At 49.6% G+C, this 24,908-nt stretch overlaps 1 protein-coding gene across 2 annotated transcripts in view; it reads left to right on the top strand.

Moving 5' to 3' along the window:
• Window positions 1-20,826, top strand: part of LOC101615351 (phospholysine phosphohistidine inorganic pyrophosphate phosphatase) — a 158,910-nt gene extending 138,084 nt beyond the window's left edge. For both annotated transcript variants that reach the window (XM_045157941.1, XM_004659265.2), the window contains one exon: window positions 20,401-20,826. In XM_045157941.1, the coding sequence (XP_045013876.1) occupies window positions 20,401-20,436 (36 nt within the window). In that variant the 3' untranslated portion in view covers window positions 20,437-20,826. The remainder of the gene's footprint in view (window positions 1-20,400) is intronic.
• Window positions 20,827-24,908: the final 4,082 nt, after the last annotated feature.

The following is a 24,908-nucleotide window of genomic DNA, read 5'->3' as shown; positions in this document are numbered from 1 at the left end:
GAGCCAAGGCGCCGGACAGGAATCTGAGGTGGAGACAAGAGGGAGGTCTTCACTAGGCCTGAGAATGCCAGGACTAAGTTGCCACCAACTACTAGGTTCCCTCTTGTAGCCATTTCCCCCTTTCCAGTGCCCTTCTGCAAGTCACTGAGCCCCTCTGTCATCGTCCACCCAGGGCAGGCAGCAGGCAGTGGGAGTTCCCAGGGTGGGTTTGTTTGGGCCAGGTTATGGCTTCCCTGGCACAGTGGGCAGGCCCCAGGCTGGGGAGGGCCAAAGTGGCATTGAGTAAACCGCTGCTTGGAGCAGCTTGGTCTCCTGGCCAGGGATGAAAACTGGAGAAAACAAGATCCTGCCCAGGAGCCCGGGTTGCCATCCAGGGTACAGCAGCGGCCAGGAGCCAGGGCAGCTTGGACAGGGTCCCCACGGGGACACAATTGACTCACTGTGGGGCACACTGCCCTGGTGGGCCAGTACCCCCAGTTTGGGATGAATGGGCCCTCAGCAGGCCACTCGGCTGATTTACAAGGTGACTCATTTGGCCTGTGATTAAGGAGGTGGCTCAGTCAGCTTTTGGGGAGCCCAGCAGAGAAGGTGTTGGGTAAATACGGAGTGAGTGCTACCTGCTCCCTCTGTGTCGCCTTAGTTTCCCCATTTATACAGAGGATGCGGAGGAGGACTGCCACTGCCCCACCTGCTTCATGTAGGTACAGTCAGGGACAGGCCAGAGGAGGGGCAGAAGAAGCCTTTCGTACCCAGACCCTCTGCCCGTGGGAGGAAGCCTGGAGCCTGCTTTGGCCTCCTCTTATGTAGTCCCCCACCCCACTTCAGTCTCGTCACCTGGAATGTGAGTGGCTGTACCCTAGAGACCCTTTCAGGTTTGGGGGCTTGTCCTGCTTCCCCTACAGTTCTTTTCAGCACTGGGGTCGCCCTAGGAGCCACGCCTCCCATCTCCCCCCACCTGTGTCTGACTCTGTGACCTGGTCACCCTGCCTCTCTCAGGCACGTGATACAGCACCCCTCCCAGCTGGCCACGGAGAGATGCCGCCGTGGGTGTTGGGCACACCCTCCCCTCTGTATCTGGAGAGTGGTAGATTTGGGGCCCATGCTGCACTTGCCTGTAACCAGTGGCTGCACAGAAGGGCCAATCTCCAGGCAGCCTCTACCTGTGCACGGCCTATCTCCTGTCCTGGGATGACCTGGGCCGGCTCTGTCTGCAATGAACTGATATGGTCTGCAGAACGTGGCATCTGCTGTGCCTTGCTATTTGGCCCTGGGCTGGCCGGTCTTGGCTGTCCCATAGCTGCCAAGACACCAGACCAGGAAGGGATCTGCATGCCCCTGGTTGAGAACGTCTGGAAGAGTGGGAATAACCTTGACTTTTCAGTTTCACGCTCAGGAAGCATTCCCAAGACAGCGCCACGCCTGCCTCCAGGGAGCTGAGTGTCCCTTGCAGGGTCCTCATTTGTGCAGCCGTCGTCCTGAGCATGTTCGCCTCCTGTGACCCCCCTGATCCTCTTACCAAGCGCATACACCCCACTAGACCTACTCCCCTGTGGGCAAATTGTGAGCCAAAATCAACCCTTTTCTGCCATTTTTTCACTGAATAAGACTTCGTCCTTTCGTAAACGACACGTTCCTGAACATCTCTATAATTCCCTCTAAACTCTTCCGTCAGTGCGTCAAGCTTCTACTGGATCTTTGCAAAGCCACACTGAAGTTAAGTCTTCGCAAAGATTTCCACAACCCGGGAGGAAGACCACTGCTTGTCCTGTGGATCTGAACATTCATGTCTTGTTCTTTCTGGCAGACATACTGTCACCTGGCACCTCTGGGCCAAGGACCAGTTGAGCTTTCCTGCTTCCAGGCAGGGTGGAACGTCACAGAGTCCCTGCCCCGTCCTGTCACTCCGTGTTGACATGAGCCAGCATGGGACCTTGGAGGGAGCCCAACCCTGGAGACAGACTGGCCTCAGCACAGTCCTGCCAGCTGTGGGGGTGCACAGCAGGTTCCGGGGGGTGACGTGAGCAGGCCCAGGCCTCCCCATCCCAGATGGGCGCGCATCCTTGGTTGTTCAGTGGGGGACCTGAGCAGTAAAATCCCACAGTGGGGGCTAGAGGTATGGCTTAGTGGTTAAGGCACTTGCCTGTGCAGCCAAAGGACCTCGGTTCATTTCCCCAGGACCCACGTAAGCTGAAGCACAAGGCCTACATCTGGAGTTTGTTTACAGTGGTTGGAGGCCCTGGCATGCCCATTCTCTCTCTCTTTCTGTCTCTCAAATAAAAATAATAGAATATTAAAAAATATATCCCACAATGGGGTTCCTCAATCACAAGCTCCCAGGACCTTTACCAGCTGACCTGAGATATGCCAGGCAGTCCCATGCCAGCAGCACCAGGCCCATGGCCCCACCCGCCCAGGCCTGCATCGTTGACGGTGTGGGGGCCCCTGCAGTGGACATGGGGCCAGCGGAGCAAGCAGAGGGATGGAGGCCAGTCAGAGCAGCCCAGCTTTGTGATCCAAGGAGAAGAGCACTTCTCTGAACAGGGTGGCCAGGCTGTGATGCAGGGGCAAGTGGAAACTGGTTTCGAAACATGCCAGCTCAACAACCAAGTGGCTGGCAGTGCCAAGTGCCGGGAGGCCAGGGGAGCAGCCTGAGCCCATCTGGACACAGGACCCAACTGCCCTGCTTGGATGGAGCCTTATAATAGGTCCCTCGGAGTGTGCAAGCACAGGGGATGGATGGCCAGGAGTCTGCTCTTAGTAGGAGTGGGTTCTGAGCTCCTTCACAGCCCCTGCTGCCACCTAAGGACATGTATGTCCCTCACGTCCCAGGCAGTTTGTCCTTCCTACACAGCCATCTGTTTCTGTGTAACCTATAGGCTTACTTCGTTGCCTTGGCTGCTAGGGAACTCAAAGCTACAGTTCTCTCCCTCTCTTCTCTTCCTTCCGTCTTTCCCCCCTCCGTTCCTTCCCTCCTCCTCCTAATTCTTCTTTTTCTTCTTTTTTTAGACAGGGTTTTACTGTGTAGCTCAGGCTGGCCTAGGAGTCACAGTCCTCCTGTCTTGGCCTCCCATAGAGGTAGGGATTATAGGCATGGGCTAGCCGGCCCAGGAAAGCTACCATTTTTCACCCATTCCGTGGGCTCCGGGGCACATATTTTCATCCTTGCTCTGGCTCTGGATGAACTTCGTGCCTCTGGATGTATTCTCATATAAATATCACTGAGTTCCCTGAGTGAACTCTAACAGGAAAACATCAGTGCTCAGGAGGCTGAGGCAGGAGAATCACCTTGAGTTTAAGGGTAGCGTAGGCTACAGGGTAATACCATGCTTCAAAATATGCTTCAAAAGGAAGGAAGGGGGTGCTGAAGAGATGTCTCAGCGGCTAAGCACTTGCCTGTGAAGCCTAAGGTCCCCGGTTCGAGGCTCGATTCCCCAGGACCCACATTAGCCAGATGCACAAGGGGGCGCACGTGTCTGGGGTTCCTTTGCAGTGGCTGGTGGCCCTGGCGTGCCCATTCTCTCTCTCTCTGCCTCTTTCTCTGTCTGCTGCTCTCAAATAAATAAAAATAAACAAAAAAAAAAAGGAAGGAAGGGGAGCCAGGCATGCTACGCCTTTAATCCCAGCACTCTGGAGGCAGAGGTAGGAGGATCGCAGTGAATTCGAGGCCACCCTGAGACGACATAGTGAATTCCAGATCAGCCTGGGCTACAGTGGAACCCTGTCTTTGACCATAGCTCGGATATAGCGCAGTGAGTGACTGAAGGGTTCACCTTGCTGGAGTCTGCTCTAACTTTGCCTGGGGCCTCTTCATCTAAGGCCAGAACACCACTGGTGTGTGTGTTCTACTGGTGGGCACTTGGTCAGTCCCCATGAACATCGTTGAACCTCTTCCTTTTGGTCATGGATGTGCCAGGAATGGCAGTGCAGGGTCCTGTGGGCTGGCAGGCTGGCCCGTGGCATACATGGCCGAGCGTGCTTTGTGAACGTCCTTAGCAGCTTCCACTTCCTCAAGGGCTTGCCCAGTCACACCCTCTGTCTCATGCTTCTCAGTGAGGTGGCTTTGACAGAGAGGGGCTCTTCCGCCAGATGTCCCACATGTGCCTGGTCACATGTGCATGGCATGGAGTGGGGGCACTAGAGAGCAGCCTGTTGGCTGGCATGGGGCACAGTGCTTGGGCCCTCACTTTGGGTACAGAGGGGTCAAGGCAAAGGTTCTGAGTGCAAGTTCCACTCTGTCACCGGAAGCTCTGGACAAGTCATTTTCAATGGCCTTGGGTAACTTCCCGGCCACCTTTTTACAGGGTGCCTGGCTTAGCCCCCAGTCTGACAGTGGCGGCAAAGAGAGGGCCCAGCCGGCAGAGCCCTCAGCCCCCAAGCATGACGCTGCGAGCTGAGGTCCTCGGCACGCACACACAAGCCACTAGGTGTGGTGGCTCGTGCCTGTAATCGGGTGCTGGGGAAGCAGGGACAGGGACTCCCTGTGGCTTGCTGGCTAGACCAGCAAGGGACCAGTAGTGACCTCTGGGCTCAGTGAGAGACCCTGTCTCAGAATAAAGAAGACAGCAATCAAGTAAGATACCCGATATCAATCTCTGGCTCCCACATGCACACACGTGTGCACCCACACACATGCATATGTGTGCATGTGCACGCACACACACACACACACACGCACACACAAACCTTAATGGCTGGCTTGAGAAGGAGAGGGTGGAATGGCTGTTCTAGTCTGATATGGGTGCCCTGCCTTGTGCCCTAGGTGGGGCCCTATGCAGAGCGCTCGGGCGAGCACCCGGGGGAGCCGGCGGTTGGAGGCAATTGCAAGAGAGAGGCCTGGCATGTTTTAATCCAGACACACACCAGGTGCTCACCGTGTTTGATCAAAACATTGTAACAGCTGTCAGAGGCCAGCCGCCAGCTCCCTGCAGCTCCCTATCTCTGCCAAAGCCAGCCGTTAGGTCCCTGCCCATCACCCGCCAAACCAGCCCTGCCTCCCTGTGGGGTCCAGGGCAGGTTCGATATGCTTCTGAGTCCGGGTCGGGAGGCTCGCAGTGTGTGCAGGCTACTCTCCTTCTCTGAGTCTTGGTTTGTCAGCTGTAAGATGGGGTGGTGATGTCTCCCTCCTTAACTGTTGTGAAAACATGAACTACCAGATCTCAATCCTCCTGCTAGGCTTTCAGGGACATAGGGAGGAGGGACCCCAGGGACTGTCACGTTTACAAATGACCGAACAGAACACCCCCGTCAGTTTGGGGAAGTGGCCCAGAGGGCAGCTTGGGGACCCAAGCAGAATCAGTGGCTGCCCCTCCTGTCTCAGGGGAGTCCTCTGACACAGTCAACACAGGCATCCCTGCAGGGCCTGAGCATCTGCTGCCAGGGGCACCTGCCCCAACTCCAAACAGGGTCAAGGGCTTCTGGAGACCTAGGCACCTGTACCACCCCCTCTCTTCCTCACCCGCTGAGCAGCTGTCCATAAGGTGTGCTGACCTCACAGGAAGCAGCTGCTACCAAGGGGCTGATTCTTGTTGACAGATGTCACCAGCTGAACCAAGTTGTAAATAGGCCACAGGGAGGACCCAGGCAGTTCCAGCAGAGGTATCAGTGTTGCCTGAAAAATGCCTCCCCTTCTGGGCCATGCCAGGGAATGCATGCCCTGCCCAGCTTCCACTGCCAGCTACTTGATGGCATGTCACTCTGCTCAGGCCTGGCCTCTGGTCCTGATGACCCTAGGCTTGTTGGCAGCCCTGGCAGAGCCCCAGCCTCTCATCTTGTTGGTTCCCATGAGCACCGTGGTCTCTCCTTGCCTCATGCTTGGAGCTGCAAATACTTCTGTCTGGTTTTGGTCTCGGGGGGTGGAGTGGGGAGGGAATAGGGGTCAGGTGCCTCTGCCACAGGCCTAATGGTCCGACCAGAGGTCACTGAGCCAACAGCCAGAAACTCAGGCCTGTGTCCACTGAGGCAAATTGCTCTGCTATTACTGCTGGGACTGTGGACTGTCCCTCCCCTCTGGACTCTGACACAGGCCATGGTGCCACTGCACAGAGCACTGGCAGAGCTCATAGAGATGTCCCCAAGGCTTGTGCCACACAGGGAGAGGCTGGTCACTGTCCTCCCCATAACCTGGTGACACAGCCTGTGACTCATGTGCATCTGCACCAAGCTGCTCCCGCGGTCCAGGCCGTCTGCTGGCTGGGAGGTGGGGACAGCAGCTCACGTCTTGAGTCTGAGGCTCCTGAATGTGGGTGGCTTCTGTCAGTGCCTTCCCCTCCCTCAGTTTGCCCACCAGGGCTCAGCCTCAGAGATTGGCCTGGCATTCACCTCCTCCTGCTGGGGGAGACCAGCTGAGGACGAGCTCGGGGCCCTGAGGTACTGAAAGTCCAGTTAGCCCAGCTCGGCCCGCCGCAGCTTTGCGATGCCGCAGATGGGCTTCGGAAGACCAGATCTCAGGAAGCCGTGGGGCCAGAGCTCGCAGACAGATGATGTGCCGCCCCTCCTGCCTCTGGGCTGCACGCTCAGCCCCCAGTACATGCAGCCCACATGCAGACAGGGTGGGTCTCAGTTACGGGCCCACAACCCCACCCCGCTCAGCTCCGCTGAAGTGCTGACAGCCTTCTGCGCCAGCAAGGCTGAAGCCCTGGGGGCGGGGGGAGTGAGCAGGGAGGGACAGGGTTGAGGGATCTGGGCCCCTCATCCATGTGCAGAGTGCTGGCTGGGGGTCCCCCTGAACCAGGTACCTGTGATACCCTCTCCGGTGCCCTTCCCGGCAATGTAGGGGGCAGGGCAGGTGTGGGGGTTGGACAGGGCCACCAGGTGCTTTCTCAGGTGCAGCGCAGTTCAGGGTCGGGGATGGGGCTCGACCGAAGAGGTCTTCCCTCACGTCTTTACAGAAGATCCAAATGCAGGACGCTGGGACTGACCCCACTTACTGCTCTTGCCTTATTGGCTGCCAGGAAAGGGAACTTCAGGGTCACCTGCTCCAGAAGGGCCCAGCCACAGAGGCGTGTCCCCAGGCTGGCGACGTAGTCTAGTTGGTAGAGAGTGTTTAGCATGAACGAGGTGCTCGGTGCCATCCCCGGCCTCACACTAACGGGCGTGGTGGGACACTCATGACTCGTCCCAGAAGGTGGAAGCAGGAGGATCAGGAGTATGCAGTCAGCTGGGTTACAAGAGACCCTGTCGTAATGAATGCATAAATAGGGCAGGAGAGATGGCTTAGCAGTTAAGGTGCTTGCTTGTGGAGCCTAAGGACCCAGGTTCAAGTCCCCAGGACCCACATAAGCCAGATGCACAAGGTGGGACATGCTTCTGGAGTTTGTTTGCAGTCACTAGAGGCCTTGGCATCCTCCTTCCTTCCTTCCTTCCTTCCTTTCTGTCTCTCTCTCTCATTTCTTTCTCTCTCAAACAAATAAATAAATAAAATATTAATGGTGCCCCATTTCCTTTGCTGGCTAAGGAGCCAGGAACCTTAGTGGTGGCCTCAAGGGGACTTGGAGTTGTGGTGGGGCATGGCCCCAGTCCTTGCCAGGTGGCCTGCAGGCCCCTGTCAGTCAATACGGACTCCTAAGCAGACCCCTCTTCCCTCCTCGTGGCCTCGGCTTCTATCAATGCCAGGGCAAGGCTGGGAACACAAACCTAGGGTCAAGAGGTCTTGGAGAAAGGACAGGTAGCTGAGGCTGGACCCTGGCTCAGGTACCATGTAGACCCAGTTCTAGTGCGCACTGACTGCTCTTTCCATGTGACCTGTTGTGGCAGAACCAGGCCCCTCTGTGTGCCTCTTAGCCACCAGGCTCTGAGCGCATTGGACACCTGCCTTGGCTGAGCTAGGACATGGGCTGCAAGCAGAGGGGCTCCCACCAAGATGTCCTCACAAGCAGCAGGACATGGTCTCTTCCTAGAGGCCAAGAGTGGGGGCCAACTGGAGAGATGGTTTAGTGGCTAAGGCACTTGCCTGCAAAGCCCAAGGACCCAGGCGTGATTCCCCAGGACCCACGTAAGCCAGATGCACATGGTGGCACGTGCATCTGGAGTTCGTTTGCAATGGCTGGAGTCCTTGGCATGACTGTTCTCTCTCTCTCCCTCTCTCTCACAAATAAACAAACAAGTAAAAAGAGTGGGGGCACTCAAGACTGGACACACCCTTCTCCCACCCCTGGCCTCTTACTGGCCCTGGGGATGGAGAAATAGGAGCCTTTGTCCAAGAACTATGTCTGATGCCACCCACCCAGCCACTCAGCCACCCAGCCTCGGCACCGGGGGTCATGGACTCTCAGCCAAAGCCAAGCCGGACCACAGGGTGGCTGTGACTGGTCATGTGACATCCTGGCATCCTGCCGGCCCCACGAAGCTGTGTCAGTAACATATGCTCTGGGCCAATAGGACGTCCTGCAGGCACATGCCCTGTGCCAGGCTGTCCCCGCGTGCCTTTACAGTAACTGGAAGTTGTGAGCAGGATGAGCTCTTCCTGCCATGCCATTCTACCATTTGGGAAAGCTGTGTGCTGGCACCAGGCCCCGGGGACCTCAGACTCCCCCACCCCGTTGCACAGATGCCCTTTCCACTGCGCTGTCACCTCGGGTCTCATGAAGTGATGCCCTTGTCCTCCTCCTCCAGCTCCGTCAGCACAGCCTCAAGTTGGCGTCACTATCCCGTGCCAGTTCCCAATTCACTGGATGCACTGTCCCCTAGCCTTAGCCTCAGGGGGACAGCCAACCCAGCCAAATCAGAGGACAAGGACACATGTCCCCCTTAGTTGTGGGATCCCCATTCTGCCCTGCCCTCAGGGAGCAGGCAAGGGCGGGAAGACACAGGAGGAAGCCCGGGGCAGTGCTGACCCTGAAGAGGTCCTCTTTGGGTTCCCAGGAGACGCTGGCTGCCTGTGCCCTGGACATGGAGGAGGCCGAGGTGGCCTTGCTGGGTGCCTTGGCCAGGGCATCTGAGCCCCTGCGAAGACCTCCCGGTAGGCTGTGTGCACAGTGCAGCCTTGTTTTGCCCCTTGCTTGGGTCATTCCCCACCCTGGGGACTCGAGGGGGAGGAATGGCTAATGACAAGCAGCGCCCTCCTCCTGAGCACTTTTGTTCATTCATGGGGTGACACTTCCTGGGTGCTGCTCTGAGCCAGGCCTGCATGGAGGGTATGGAGGGCAGAGGACAGGGTCTCTCCCTCCAGGAGGCACAACCAGGACAGGCCCTGGCAGGGGGGCAGCAGGGCAGCCAGCATCCAACCACGATAAGGCAGGAGACAAATTTGTACCTCACTCCACGGACGGAACAGCTAAGTGGGGTCTTGAAGGGTATAGAGATGTTCACCGTGGAACAGGTTTCAAGAGCATTCTGTTGCCGGGCATGATGGCTCAGGCCTGTGAGCCCTGCCCTCAAGATGCTGAGGCAGGAGAATTGCTATGAGTTTGAGACTCAGCCTGGGCTACACAGACTGTCTCACAAGTAAAAACGTTCCAGAGCCAGGCCTGGAGGACAGCCTGGAAGGTCTGAAGCCAGTGGCTGTCATGTGGAGGGCCCAGCAGAAGGAACGCGTCTGCTCTGCTGAGCTGTGCTGGGGGCGGTAGGGGCCACAGGGGCCACAGCAGTGTGAACTGGGGGAGCATTTAGGAGAGTATATCTGGCTACAGAAGAGAGCGATGGGGGCTGGACTGGAGGGAAGAGCCAGTGGCAGGAGCCAGGGCGGTCACAGAACCTCAGCCGCAGGTTTGCGGTGGCCGGTGGCCAGTGGCCGGTCCCCTCCTGGCTCGCTCCAGCAACTTCTGTGTGTGAGGCCCTGCCAGGACTGCCCGTACTCCTGGAATGTCTCACCGCCTCAAAGGACTATCAGGATGAGCCCACCTGGCACCTCCTGTGACATGGCCCCCTCCGTGGATCTACGCGATCTCCTGGAACCCTGAACTTCCGAATTCAGGACTCAGCCTGCAGCCCCTTATCTGGGAAGTCCCGGGCAGGGTGCCATGGCTTCCACAACCAGCCCAGCTTTCATCCAGGCCTCTGCTGTGGCTGGTGAGTGGGTGAAGGTGGAGAGAGGGGTTCCGGTCCCCAGAATCTCACCCAGAGAAGGGCCTTGCCCAGATTCCAGGTGCCACCTCTGTGAGGTAGGAAGGACTGGACGGCACGTGGCACCTGTGGGTGTTGGTGCAGGCAGGAGCTGGATGTCCACACCCCAGTCGTCCTTACAGCACACGTCCCAGGTCGTCGCACTCGCAAAGCATGCGGGTGACTACGCCACGGGCCGAGGGAGGTGCGTCCCCAGGAGACGCTTCCATGGAGTCATAGAAGGAGCTGAAACCAGCGGGCGCTCGGCCACAGGGCCATGTGGGCTCCCAGCAAGAGGCAGGTCTGGGAAGGATGAGGGCATGTATGCCTGGGTGGGGCCGCAGAGGAACAGATGGCAGTTGCCACCAGTCAGGCCACCTTACTGGGCAGATGACGTGGGTTTCCTCAGGCTAAGGCCAGGCATGCTGGAAAGCAGCTTTGCTGCAGCCCTTGGGAATGGCTTCAGGGGGCAGCGTGGAGGCACTGATGGCTAAGGTTGGGATTTGGTTGGTTTCCCAAGGGTCGGTCCCCAGTATGGTGATGTGGGAGGTGGAGGGACCTTCAAGAGTGGGGCCTAGGACGGGTCGTCACTGTGTTCCAGCCGTCAGGAAGGTCAAAGGCAGTTTGCTGGACCCAAAGAAGAAACCACTGTAGTGAGTTGTTCTCGAAGCCGGAGCCTGTCCTCTGCTCACTCTCTTGCGCCGCCCCTCCCCCACTGCGATGCTGTTGGAGGCTCTCTAGAGGCAAGGCTTATGAAGCAATGGCCTGACTTCCAGCCTCCAAAATGAACTAAAACAAACTGTTTTGTTTGTTTGTTTTTTTGAGGTAGGGTCTCACTCTAGTCCAGGCTGACCTGGCATTCATTATGTAGTCTCAGGGTGGCCTCGAACTCACAGTGATCCTCCTACCGCTGCATCCCTAGTGATGGGATTAAAGGCGTGCACTACCATGCCTGGCCTTTTTTTTTTTTTTTTTTTTAGATTTATTTATTTATTAGAGACAGAGAGAGGGTGAGAATGGGCACGCTAGGGCCTCTAGCCACTGCAAATGAACTACAGACACATGTGCCACCATGTGCATCTGGCTTCCATGGGACCTTGAGAATCGAGCCTGGGTGCTTAGGCTTTACAGGCATGCGCCTTAACCACTAAGCCATCTCTCCAGCCCCTCCCCCCTTTTAAAAGATTTATTTATTCTTTTTTTAAAATTTTTATTAACATTTTCCATGATTATAAAAAAATATCCCATGGTAATTCTCTCCCTCCCCTTGACACTTTCCCCTTTGAAATTCCATTCTCCATCATATTACCTCCCCATCTCAATCATTGTACTTAACATATATACAATATCAACCTATTAAGTACCCTCCTCCCTTCCTTTCTCTTCCCTTAATGTCTCTTTTTTAACTTACTGGCCTCTGCTAACTAAGCATTTTCATTCTCACGCAGAAGCCCAATCATCTGTAGCTAGGATCCACATATGAGAGAGAACATGGGGCACTTGGCTTTCTGGGCCTGGGTTACCTCACTTAGTAGAATCCTTTCCAGGTCCATCCATTTTTCTGCAAATTTCATAACTTCATTTTTCTTTACCGCTGAGTAGAACTCCATTGTATAAATGTGCCACATCTTCATTATCCACTCATCAGTTGAGGGACATCTAGGCTGGTTCCATTTCCCAGCTATTATAAATTGAGCAGCAATAAACATGGTTGAGCACGTACTTCTAAGGAAATGAGATGAGTCCTTTGGATATACACCTAGGAGTGCTATAGCTGGGTCATATGGTAGATCAAACTTTAGCTGTTTTAGGAACCTCCACACTGTTTTCCACAATGGCTGGACCAGATTGCATTCCCACCAGCAGTGTAGAAGGGTTCCTCTTTTTCCACATCCCTGACAACATTTATGATCATTTGTTTTCATGATGGTGGCCAATCTGACAGGAGTGAGATGGAATCTCAATGTAGTTTTAATCTGCATTTCCCTGATGACTAGTGACGTAGAACATTTTTTTAGATGCTTATATGCCATTCGTATTTCTTCCTTTAAGAATGCTCTATTTAGCTCCATAGCCCATTTTTTTTGATTGGCTTATTTGATTCCTTATTATTTAACTTTTTGAGTTCTTTGTATATCCTAGATATTAATCCTCTATCAGATATATAGCTGGCGAAGATTTTTTCCCATTCTGTAGGTTGCCTCTTTGCTTTTTTCACTGTGTCCTTTGCAGTGCAAAATCTTTATAATTCATGAGGTCCCAGTGATTAATCTATGGTTTTATTGCCTAAGCAATTGAGGTTGTATTCAGAAAGTCTTTGCCAAGACCAATTTATGTTGAAGGGTTTCCCCTACTTTTTCCTCTAGCAGTTTCAGAGTTTCAGGTCTGATGTTAAGGTCTCTAATCCATTTGGACTTAATTCTTGTGCATGGAGAGAGAGAAGAATCTATTTTCATCCTTCTGCAGATATATATCCAGTTTTCCCAACACCATTTGCTGAAGAGGCTGTCTTTTCTCCAATGAGTATTTTGGGGATTTTTATCGAATATCAGGTGGCTATAGCTACTTGGGCTTACATCTGGGTCCTCTATTCTGTTCCACTGATCTACATGTCTGTTTTTGTGCCAATACCACACTGTTTTTGTTACTATGGCTCTATAGTATAGGTTAAAATCAGGTGTGGTGATACCACCAGCCTTATTTTTATTGCTCAGTATTATTTTAGATATTCGAGGTTTTTTGTGATTCCAAATGAATTTTTGGATTGTTTTTTTCTATTTCCATGAAGAATGCCTTTGGAATTTTGATAGGGATTGCATTAAATGTGTAGTTTGCTTTAGGTAAGATTGCCATTTTCACAATATTGATTCTTCCAATCCAGGAACAAGGGATGTTTCTCCACTTTCTAGTGTCTTCTTTTTTTTTTTTTTTTTTTTTGTGGTTTCTGTTTCATTAAGGTCTGCCCTAATCTTTATTACTTCTTCCTGTCTACTGATTTTTGGTTTGCCTTGTTCTTTTTTCACCAAGGCCTTAAAGAGAAGCATTCAGTTCTTTACTTGTGACCTTTCTAATTACTTTTTTTTTATTATTTTTATTTTATTTATTTGAGAGCGACAGACACAGAGAGAAAGACAGATAGAGGGAGAGAGAATGGGTGTGCCAGGGCTTCCAGCCTCTGCAAACGAACTCCAGACGCGTGTGCCCCCTTGTGCATCTGGCTAACGTGGGACCTGGGGAACCGAGCCTCGAACCGGGGTCCTTAGGCTTCACAGGCAAGCGCTTAACCGCTAAGCCATCTCTCCAGCCCTCTAGTGTCTTCTGCAGTTTCTCCCATGAGTGTGTTATAGTTCTCATTGTAGAGATTCTTTACTTCCTTGGTTAGGTTTATTCCAAGGTACTTTATATTTGTTGATGCAATTGTGAATGGGAGTGATTCTCTGATTTCATCCTCTGTGTGTTTGTTGTTAGCATATATGAAGGCTACTGACTTCTGTGTATTTATTTTGTATCCTGCTACATGGCTTTAGGTTTTGATCAGCTCTAACAGTTTGCTAGTAGAGTCTTTAGGGTCCTTTTTGTATAGAATCATGTCATCTGCAAATAATGATAACTTGATTTCTTCCTTTCCAATTTGTATCCCTTTTATGTGTGTCTCTTGCCTTATTGCTATGGCTAAGACTTCCAAAACTAAACTGGGGACAGTGGACACCCTTGTCTTGTTTCTGATTTTAGTGGAAAAGCTTCCAGTTTTTCCCCAGTTAGTAACATGTTGGCTGTAGGCTTGTCGTAAATAGCCTTTATTATATTGAGATATGTTCCTTCTATTCCCAGGCTCTGTAGGACTTTTATCATGAAGGGATGTTGGATTTTGTCAAATGCTTTCTCTGTGTCTAATGAGATGATCATGTGATTTTGTCCTTCAACCTGTATATATAATGTAAAATAAGATTTATTTATTCTTTTAAAAAATTATTCTTGGGTTTATTGTTATTATTTTAAATTTTATTTATTTATTTGCAATCCAAGAGAGAGAGAGACACAGAGAGATCGACTGAGTGACAGAGAGAATGGGCGCACCAGGGCCTCCAGCCACTGCAAACAAACTCCAGATACGTGTGCCCCTTGTGCATCTGGCTTACGTGGGTCAAACCTGGGTCCTTTGGTTTCACAAGCAAATGCCTTAACTGCTAAGCCATTTCTCCAGTCCTATTATTATTACTTTTATTGACAATTTCCATAATTGTAAACAGGATCTCATGGTAATTCCCTCCCTCCCCCAACTTTCCCCTTTGAAACTCCACTCTCCATCATATCCCCTCCCCTCCCAATCAGTCTCTCTTTTATTTTGATGTCATGATCTTTTCCTCCTATTATGAGGGTCTTGTGTAGGTAGTGTCAGGCACTGTGAGGTCATGGCTATCCAGGCCATTTTGTGTCTGGAGAAGCACGTTGTAAGGAGTCCTACCCTTTCTCTGGCTCTTACATTCTTTCTGCCACCTCTTCCGCAATGGACCCTGAGCCTTGGAAGGTGTGATAGAGATATTGTAGTGCTAAGCACTCCTCTGTCACTTCATCTCAGCACCATGGTGCCTTTTGAGTCATCCCAAGGTCACGGCCATCTGAAAAGAGAAGCTTCTCTAACCAAAAGTGAGAGTAGCATTAATATATGGGTATGAACATTAAGAGAAGCACTTATTGGGCAGTTTGGTGAGCATAGTATATACATTTATCCAGACACCAACAGACGTTACAGCTTTAGGGCCTCCAGTCCAATTAGAGAGCGGTTGTTTTCCTCCATTTCAGATGTGCTACTATTGCACCCACTGGCTCATTTGGCCTGGCTGGCCAAATTTAAAGCTTGCAGTGTCCACTGTTGGGTATCTTCACTGGTGATTTCACTTTCTCCCATTGAACTGCATGCAGCATAGACTTTTCCAGCTTTCTGTCAGCTGTTCTACATGGAGGAGGTTTTCAGTTCAGCTCCAGCAGGGTTTCTCAGTGGCCTTGCAGCCCAAGTATGGGAGTCTTCAGCAATAGGATCTTGCCCTCTATTCCTGGTGGGAAACCAAGGGCCTCAGCAATGAGCTGTAATGTTTTGGGGGCATTAGGACTTGCCTGGCCAACAACTCACAGGAAGGTATCCCATCCCTGGCACAGAAAATTTTTAGTAACAATCTATGGCTTCTGAATGTTTGATTGTCCAAAAAAGTAGGTTTCCATATGACTTATTTGTATCCTCTTAGATTTTGATTAGCCCTTCCTCTACCTTTCCTTTACTCAGTTCTCTTCCCCTGACCTCACTTAGGCCTTTTCACCACCATTAATCTGTTCTTCTACTTACATATATGCAATATCAACATATTAAGTCCTCCCTCCCTCCCTTTCTATTCCCTTTATATCTCCTTTCTAGCTTATTGGCCTATGCGACTGAGTTTTATTTCTAATCGCACAGAAGTCCAATCATCTGTAGCTAGGATCCACATGAGACATGTGACATTTGGCTTTCTGGGCCTGGGTTACCTCACTTAGTATAATCCTTTCCAGATCCATCCATTTTCCTGCAAATTTCATAACTTCATTTTTCTTTACTGCTGAGTAGAACTCCATTGTATAAATGTGGCACATCTTCATTATACACTCATCAGTTGAAGGACATCTAGGCTGGTTCCATTTCCTAGCTATTGTAAATAGAGCAGCAATAAACATGGTTGAACAAGTATGTTTAAGGTAATGAGCCCTTAGGATATATGCCTAGGAGTGCTATAGCTGGGACATGTGGTAGATCTATTTTTAGCTGTCTCAGGAACCTCCACACTGATTTCCACAAGGGCTGGACCAGATTGTATTCCCACCAACACTGTAGAAGGGATCCCCTTTTTCTACATCCTCGCTAGCATCCATGGTCATTTCTTTTCATTATGGTAGCCAATCTGACAGGAGTGAGATGGAATATGAATTTAGTTTTAATCTGCATTTCCTTGATGACTAGGGATGTAGAGCTTTTTTTAGATTTTTATATGCCATCTGTATTTCTTTTTTTGAGAACTCTATTTAGTTGTATAGCCTATTTTTCAATTGGGTTGTTTGATTTCTTACTATTTAGTTTTTTTGAGTTCTTTGTTTATCCCATATGTTAATTCTCTATCAGATGTATAGCTGGCAAAGATTTTCTCCCATTCTGTAGGTTACCTCTTTGCTCTATTCACAGTGTCCTTTGCCATACAAAAGCTTTGTAATTACATGAGGTCCTAGTGGTTGATCTGTGGTTTTATTTCCTGAGCAATTGGGGTTATAGTCAGAAAGTCCTTGCCAGGACCAATATGTTGAAGGGTTTCCCCTACTTTTTCCTGAAGCACTTTCAGAGTTTCAGGTCTGATATTAAGGTCTTTGATCCATTTAGACTTAATTCTTATGTATGGAGAGAGATAAGGATCTATTTTCATCCTTCTACAGATACATATCCAATTTTCCCAGCACCATTTGCTGAAGAGGCTACCTTTTCTCCAAACTCCAATGAGTATTTTTGGCATTTTTGTTGAAGATCAGGTGGCTATAGCTACTTGGACTTACATCTGGATCCTATATTCTGTTCCATTGATCTACATGTATGTTTTTGTGCCAGTACCATGCTGTTTTTGTTACTATGGCTCTGTAATATAGGTTCAAATCAGGTATGGTAATACCACCAGACTTGTTTTTGTTGCTCAAAATTATTTCAGATATTTGAGGATTTTGTGTGTGTGTGTTTCCAAATGAATTTTTGGATTGTTTTTTCTATTTGTGTGCAGAATGCCATTGGAATTTTGATGGGGGCTGCATTAAATGTGTGGATTACTTTGGGTAAGATTGCCATATCCACAATATTGATTCTTCTGAACTAAGAATGCGGGTTGTTTTTCCATTTTCTAGTGTCTTCTCCAATTTCTCTCTCAAGTGTTTTAAAGTTTTCATTGTAGAGATCCTTCACTTCCTTAGTTAGGTTTATTCCTTTATTTATTTATTTATTTTGTTTATTTTTATTTATTTGAGAGCAACAGACAGAGAAAGAGGCAGACAGAGAGAGAGAGAATGGGCACACCAGGGCCTCCAGCCACTGCAAACAAACTCCAGATGTGTGTGCCCCCTTGTGCATCTGGCTAACGTGGGTCCTGGGGAGTTGAGACTCAAACCAGGGTCCTTAGGCTTCACCAGCAAGTGCTTAACCGCTAAGCCATCTCTCCAGCTCTTATTTATTTATTTTTTTTAATGCAGTTGTGAATGTGAGTGGTTCTCTGATTTCATCCTCTGTGTGTTTGTTGTTAGCATATAGGAAGGCTACTGATTTCTTTGTGTTTATTGTGTATCTTGCTACATGGCTATTGGTGTTTATCAGTTCTAACAGTTTGCTGGTAGAGTCTTTAGGGTCCTTTATATATAGAATCATGTCATCTGCAGATAATAACAATTTGACCTCTTCCTTTCCAATTTGTATCCCTTTTATGTGTGTCTCTTGATTTATTGCTATGACTAAGACTCCTAGTACTATATTAAGTAAAAGTGGGGACAGTGGACACTTCTGTCTTGTTCCTGAATTTAGTGGAAAAGCTTCCAGTTTTTCTCCATTTAGTATTATGTTGGCTGTAGGTTTGTCATAAGTGGCCTTTGTTATGTTGAGATATGTTCCTTCAACTCCCAGTCTCTTTAGGACTTTTATCATGAAGGGAAGTTGGATTTTGCCAAATGCTTTTTCTGCAGCTAATGAGATGATCATGTAATTTTTGTCCTTCAGTCCATTTATATAATGTGTAATATATGAATATAATTTATCGATTTGCATATGTTGAACCCTCCTTGCATTCTGGGATAAAGTCTACTTGGTCAGGGTGAATGATCGTTGTGATATATTCTTGTATCCTGTTTGCCAATATTTTGTTGAGAATTTTTGCATCTATTTCATGAGGGAGATTGGTCTGTAATTTTCTTTATTTGTTCTATCTTCATCTGGTTTTTGATATCAGGGTGATGCTGGCTTTGTATAAAGAGTTTGGTAGGATTCCTTCCTTTTCTATCTTACAGAAAAGTTTAAGAAGCAATGGTGTTAGTTCTTTCCTGAGGGCCTGGTAAAATTCACCAATGAATCCATCTGGGCCTGGACTTTTTTCAGTTGGGTGATTTTTGATAACCGCTTGGATCTCCATAGTTGTTATAGGTCTATTTAAGTGGTTAATCTCATCTTGATTTATTTTTGGTATGTCATATAAATCAAGAAAATCATCCATTTCCTTCAGATTTTCAAACTTAGTGGAGTATAGGTTCTTATAGTATGTCTATGATTTTTTAAATTTCTCTGGTATCTGTTGTGATGGTGCCTTTTCCATCTCTAATTTTATTAATTTGTGTCTCTTCTCTCTTTTTTGAGGTCAGATTTGCTAAGTGTTTATCAATCTTGTTTATCTTTTCCAAGAACCAACTCTTCGTTTCATTGATTCTTTGGATTGATTTTTGGTTTCTATTTTATTAATTTTTTTCCTAATCTTTATTATTTCTTCCCATCTATTGATTATTAATTGCCTTGTTCTTCATTTTCCAAGGTTTTAAGGTGAAGCATTGTTTACTTGAGACCTTTCTAATTTCTTAATATAGGCACTTAAAGCTATAAATCTCCCTTTTCTCATTATCATTTGATTCTATGAATTCTTTCATTATTGATTTCTTCATTCACCCACTCATCATTTAGTAGTGTATTCTTTAGTTTCCATGATTTTGTGTATGCGCTATAGCTTTTCTTGCTATTGATTTGTAGTTTGATTCCACTGTGGTAAGATAGAATGCAAGGAATTTTTTCAACTTTCCTGTATTTGTTAAGATTTGCTTTGTGTCCTAATATATGGTCAATTTTAGAGAATGTTCCATGTGCTATTGAAAAGAATGTGCATTTTGCAGCATTTGGATTAAATGTCCTATATGTATCTGTTAGGTCCATTTGTTCTATGACCTCATTTAATCCAGATGCATCTCTGTTTATTTTTTTGCCAGGATGACCTGTCAATTGATGAGAGTGGGGTGTTGAAGTCACCCACTACCACTGTGTTTGGTGTTATCTGTGACCTTAGTTCTAATAGCATTTGTTTGATAAAGTTAGGAGCCCCCATGTTAGGTACATATATGTTTAGGATTGTAATGTCCTCCTGTTGGAGTGTGCCTTTAATCAATATAAACTGACCTTCCTTATCTTTCCTAACTAATGTTGGACTGAAGTCTACCTTGTCAAATATTAGTATAGCAACCCCTGCTTGTTTTCTAGGCCCATGTGCTTCAAACACCATTTTCCAACCTTTCACCCTAAGATAGTGTCCATCCTTTGTAGAAAGGTGAGTTTCTTGGAGGCAACAAATTGAAGGATTCTGCTGTTTAACCCAGTCTGTAAGCCTGTCTTTTGGTTGGGGCATTGAGGCCATTGGTGATAAGAGTTATTATTGAAAGGTATGTGTTTATTTTTATTGTTTTTCTTGTATTGTAGTTCTTCTGGTTTTACCTTTGCTCTCTTGTATTGACTAGTATTTGAGTATGGTTTGTTTTTTTACCAGTTTCCTTATATGTGTGCTTTTCTTTCCTTTCAGCATAGAGGATCCTTTCAAGAACTTTTTTAGAGATTTATTTCTTTTTTTTTTGTTTATTCTTATTTATTTATTTGAGAGTGAGAGGCAGAGAGAAAAAGAGGCAGAGAGAGAGAATGGGAGCGCCAGGGCCTCCAGCCACTGCAAACAAACTCCAGACGCGTGCGCCCCCTTGTGCATCTGGCTAACGTGGGTCCTGGGGAATTGGGCCTCGAACCAGGGTCCTTAGGCTTCACAGGCAAGCACTTAACCCCTAAGCCATCTCTCCAGCACTCTTATTTTCTTTTTAAAAAATATTTTATTTAATTTTATTTATTTGCTGAGAGAGAGAGAGAATGAGAAAAGGCATACCAGGGCCTCTTGCTGCTGAAAACAAACTGCAGATACCTGCCACATTGTGCATCCTGCTTTATGTAGATAGTGGGAATTGAACTGGGATAGCAGGCTGTGCAAGCTGAGCCATCTCTATAGCCTGAAACTTATTTTCTTACTTTCTGTTTTTTCTTTTTTTGGTTTTTCGAGATAGTGTCTTGCTTTAGCCCAGGGTGATGTGGAATTAGCCTCAGGTTGGCCTCAAACTCACAGGGACCTCCTACTTACTCGGCCGTCTGAGTGTTGGGAGTAAAGGCGTGTGCCCCACACCTGCCTTATTTTCTTTATAATGTCACCTAAGCTCTGGTATTTTGACGTAGTAACATCAATGTCAGAAATAAAGACAACGCGGTCCCAAATACTACTAGAGACTAACCCATGGCCTGTTCTTCAGACCCAGCGACGAGCACCATCCAGAAGTGAAGGCTGATGGGTATGTGGACAACCTCGCTGAGGCTGTGGACCTGCTGCTACGGCACCTGGACAAGTGACAAGCCTTCAGGACGGACCCTGGCCTCCTCCCATCATCGCCCCAGGGCCCTGGTAGTCCTGCCCTCTGCTGGCTTGGGCAGGTGAGGGCACTTCTAGGCTGGCCTTATCCCTGGGCCAGTCAGCCATCCCTTTCCCATGGCTTCCCTCTGCCAACCCAGCCCCTTTCCTCCCCCCTCTCTCCTCCCCAGCCTCGAGGAAGAGGCTTGTTCCCTACCTCTCACCTGTTCCCCTGTATGGTCCAGGTCATGGCTCCCCATGGTGACGTCCAAGGGAGTGGGATGGACTGTCTGGCCTTCAAAGAATAAAGCCCTTGGGATACCATCTGGAAGGTCCTCTCACTGTTGGCATTCGTTCTTTAATTGGCACTGTCTACTAGACAAGAGGCATGTTACCCGGTTCTTCATTGTACTCTGTAACCCAGGACCTGCCGTGCACACCCAGGGCACTCGGGAGCTAAGCTGCCCTCTTAGGACTGCCCTGCAGCCCCTTCCCACCTACAACCCTCCCATCCCCCCAAACAGTGGCAGCCTGTTCCCACAAGTCACCCAGACAAAGGCTGGGGCAGCTCTCAGGGCACCTAAAGAGTGCCCTCCTACAAAGCAGAAATGCCAGCCCTGCGGACAAGGCTGCACGCACAGAAGGTGCTTCAGAGTCAGGACGGACCGACCCGAGTGTGTTTGCTGAGCATATGGGAGAAACCAACGGCCCAATAAAGTTGGCCTTGAACTTCTGCCTTTGACTTGGGCTTTGTTGAGAAGGGACCTCCAGAGTGGCTGTGGGGCCAGCCAGAGTGCAGGCCCTGAGCAGGCTCTTGGGTACTGTCCCACGCCTAAGGCAGCTCTGTTCCTCCCTGGGTGTGCACAGGACTAGAGTCATGGACAGAGGGAGCTCTGAAACCCTTTACCTTCTCTGACCCCTTTAACAGATGAGGACACTGAGGCACCTGGAGAAGACGGACCAGGGCAAACATTGGCACTGCCTTACTCATTAGCTCATTTTTGTTACTGCAACAAAATATAAGGGGCTGGCTGGGCACATGCCTGTAATTCTATCATTTGGGAAGTAGAGACAGGATTGTCAAGTTTCAGGTCATCCTGCTGTACATAACAAGACCCTGCCTCAAAACCAACACATCAACTGTACAAAGAATGAGGGGAGGAGTCAGGCGTGGTGGCACACACCTTTAGTCTCAGCACTCGGGAAGCAGAGGTAGGAGGATCACTGAGAGTTCAATGGCAGCCTGAGATTAAGTAGTGAGTTGATGGTCAGCCTGGGCTACTGTGAAACCCTACCTCAAAATAGCAAAAAAAAAAAAAAAGAAAGAAAGAAAAGGAGAAAGGAGAGAGGAATTTTCAGTTCCATGTCTCATGGCGTCTAGGCAGGAGCAGATGCACAAGCGAGGAACTGAGGTTGCACTGGGTCAGAAGGCAGAGAGTGGGGTCCCACAATCCCTCAACTGACCTAAGAACCTGCTACTGGGACCCACATCTTAAAGGTCCCCATGCCACCACCTTGGGGATCAAGCGTTCAACTTCCATCACTCAGGGTGACATCTCACCCATCTCCCACCCTAGCGTCTCACTAGGGGCCAGGGATGGTGAGCTCTGCACTCCCTCCTACCCCAAGTGTCGGGTTTCAAAGTCAATCAGCCGAATGGATAACTTGATATTCCTCTTTCTCTCCAAATCAATTCAGAGGCTAATGATAAATCTCAGGAGACAACTTCTCATAAATAAGAAGCCAGGGGTCCCCTGTGATAGGATTTCCGTTAAACAGTAACACACGGTCCTAAAGCACTAGACCCTGAAACCCGAGTTCCCCAGGCACTAAGGATCCCTTGGGAGCAATGAGCCAGTGGGGCTGTGCTGGGCAGCCTGACCTCCACCCCAGGAGTTAACAGTAGCTGAGAGTCTTCTCAGAGGGCAGGCCACCAGCCTGGCCAGTGTCACTGGCCTTCCAGGAAGAGCCTTTGGTCTATCAGCAAGCTATGCAGAATACTTGCTCCCAGTGGAGCCCCCACAGCAGCTCCTTAGGAGAACAGAGGACATGTGGTGGCCCATGCCTGCGGCATATTGGTGTGTGGGTCCCGAGGTTAGCGTCCTTTCTTTTTCTTTTTCTGCTTAGCAGCTGCCCTGCCTGCTATCCTCAGCCAGAGTGCACAGGCAGGGAAACCCTCTGCATGGAGACCAGTCTCCTCGGGCAAGATCAGCCGAGTCTCCTCCTTCCTGCCTAGAAGCAGGCTACAGACCCGGGTTGGTCTGGGCAGAGGACACAGCACCCTCTGAGCTACGTAGACCAGGCTCAGTGTCCTGTCACTCTCCCCACTCCACAGATCAACAGGTGCAAACACAGGGAGGGGCTTGCTGTATGGGTGGAATGCAGGCACCATCAAGGTCTGGCCCATATCCCAGACCCTTCCTAGTGTCTTGTAAGAGGCTACAGGCAGCCTTACCTAGAATCCTGTGCAGCTGACCTGTGGTGTCCCTAGAGGCCATGATTCCAGCAGAATCAGCGCACAGGTGTCCTCTTCCTCCAGATGGAAGGATTTGGGCGGGTTGCGGTCCAGCTCACCTCCGGGGAGTCATGTAGTATCAGCCTCAGTTACCGCCTTTTAAAATGGGAGGACCCACTCCCCAGGGGGCAGGTACTAGCCTCTCCTAGGTGCCCTGACCCTTCTGGAACTAGTGGCTCTTGCCTTGCTGCTCACCAAGGTGACAGTGCTGCCCAGTGGAGTGGCCTCCCTTCCTCTAGTCCTTTCCAGCTGCCTAGCAGTCACCAGCCTATAGGGCTGCAGTGAGGGGCCAGGTCCTCTGCCAGAGATCCTCCTCCTGGGCTCCCAGAAGGTGGGCTAGATAGGACCAAAGACGCTTGCAGGTCACTTGTGAATAGGAACACAGGAGCAACTACGTGTGTGGCAAGGCTACAGGTTATTCAGGGATCCACCTCCAAAGCCAGTGTGATATCATCAGTAGCTTAAGCTCTCCCTCTTGGATAAAAGATATAATGGACACTTAGCATTATGTCTGCGATGTTTTTAGGTTATAGAAGCAATAGGTATATGGGCTGGAGAGATGGCTCCACAGTTAAGGCACTTGCCTGTGAAGCCTAAGGACTCATGTTTGACTCTCCAGATCCCACATAAGTCAGACGCACAAAGGTGAGGCAAGAGCTGGGTTCTATATGCCCTCTAGGTGGCACAAGTGTCTGGAGTTCAGTTGCAGCGGCTGAGGCCCTGACACACCGATTCTTTCCCTCTAAATTAAAAATATTAACAAAAATACAATTAATAAAAAGGAAGTAACAGGTATGATTGCAGGAAAGCTACCTGAAAAGTTCCAAAGAAACCAGAAGCTGTTCAGGGCTGGGACAGTTTTTTCTTGACCTTCTTTCTACATGCTGCACTGCACACAGGGCTGCCATCAAGCATGCGGGGGGCTCACGTCAACTCACCCACAGAAGCCCACCGAGTCACACATCCCTATGTGCAGGGGAGGAGCCTGCTGAGAGGGTGGGCGCACTCTGCCACTGGACGGCCCGTGAGCTGCCCCAGCTCCAGTGGTGGGGCAAAGCTGAGCCTGTGCCCAGAAGCAGTCTACTTTCAGTAAACCTTGAGATGCAAAAGATTCAGTCCTGGGGGAAGGTGACCAGGTTGAAGCCAGGACGGCCATGCTGGGCGGGTTAAGCTAGAGCCGTTAGGGAACTCGTGAGGGAGGGCAGGTAAGGCCCTGTTAGGGGCCAGAGGGTCTCCAGAGTTCCTGTGTGCCCCGGCTTCCATGAGGGACCCTGTCAGGGCTATTGCTTGGCAGAAATGTCCCTTTCCCTTGGCCTGCCAGTCATCTACGAGATGTGTAAGGCAGGGACAAAGGCAGTCTGGGAAAGTTGAAGGATGCCTAGCCGGGCATCAGGGGGATCCCGGGCCTTGAGGCAGGCTACAGAGCTCCTGACTCTCCTCGCCCTCAGCAGACTGGCTTCTTCTACCTTTTGGCTTTTAAAAGTTTTGGGGCTGCTGGTGTAGCTCAGTTGGTAGAAGGCTGGCTTAGCATGCATCAAACCCTGTGTTCCATCCTCAGCACCACATTAACCAGGCACAGGCTGTAATCCCAACACTGGGAAGGTGGAGTTAGGAAGATCATAAATTCAAGGTCATCCTTGGCTACATGGTAAGTCTGAGGCCATCCTGGAATATATGAGACTTTGTCTCAAAAACAAAGCTTTTGTTATTTCAGGGCTTTTTCTATCTTTTGAGACAAGATCTTGATATGTATCTTAGCATGACCTTGAATTTATGATCCTCCTGCTTCAGCTGGGATTAAAGGTGTGTGCTAATCACCCTGGGCCACCTCTTTCATACATTTTGTCTAGTCCCAAAAAGAAAGCAAGCCAAAAGAACGCGGTGTTCCAGGGCCTCAC

This window comes from Jaculus jaculus, chromosome 1 (assembly GCF_020740685.1).
Source record: "Jaculus jaculus isolate mJacJac1 chromosome 1, mJacJac1.mat.Y.cur, whole genome shotgun sequence".
NCBI classification, from domain to species: Eukaryota; Metazoa; Chordata; class Mammalia; order Rodentia; family Dipodidae; genus Jaculus; species Jaculus jaculus.
The sequence above is the reverse complement of the archived record's forward strand: the minus strand, read 5'-3'. Positions and strand labels throughout refer to the sequence as shown.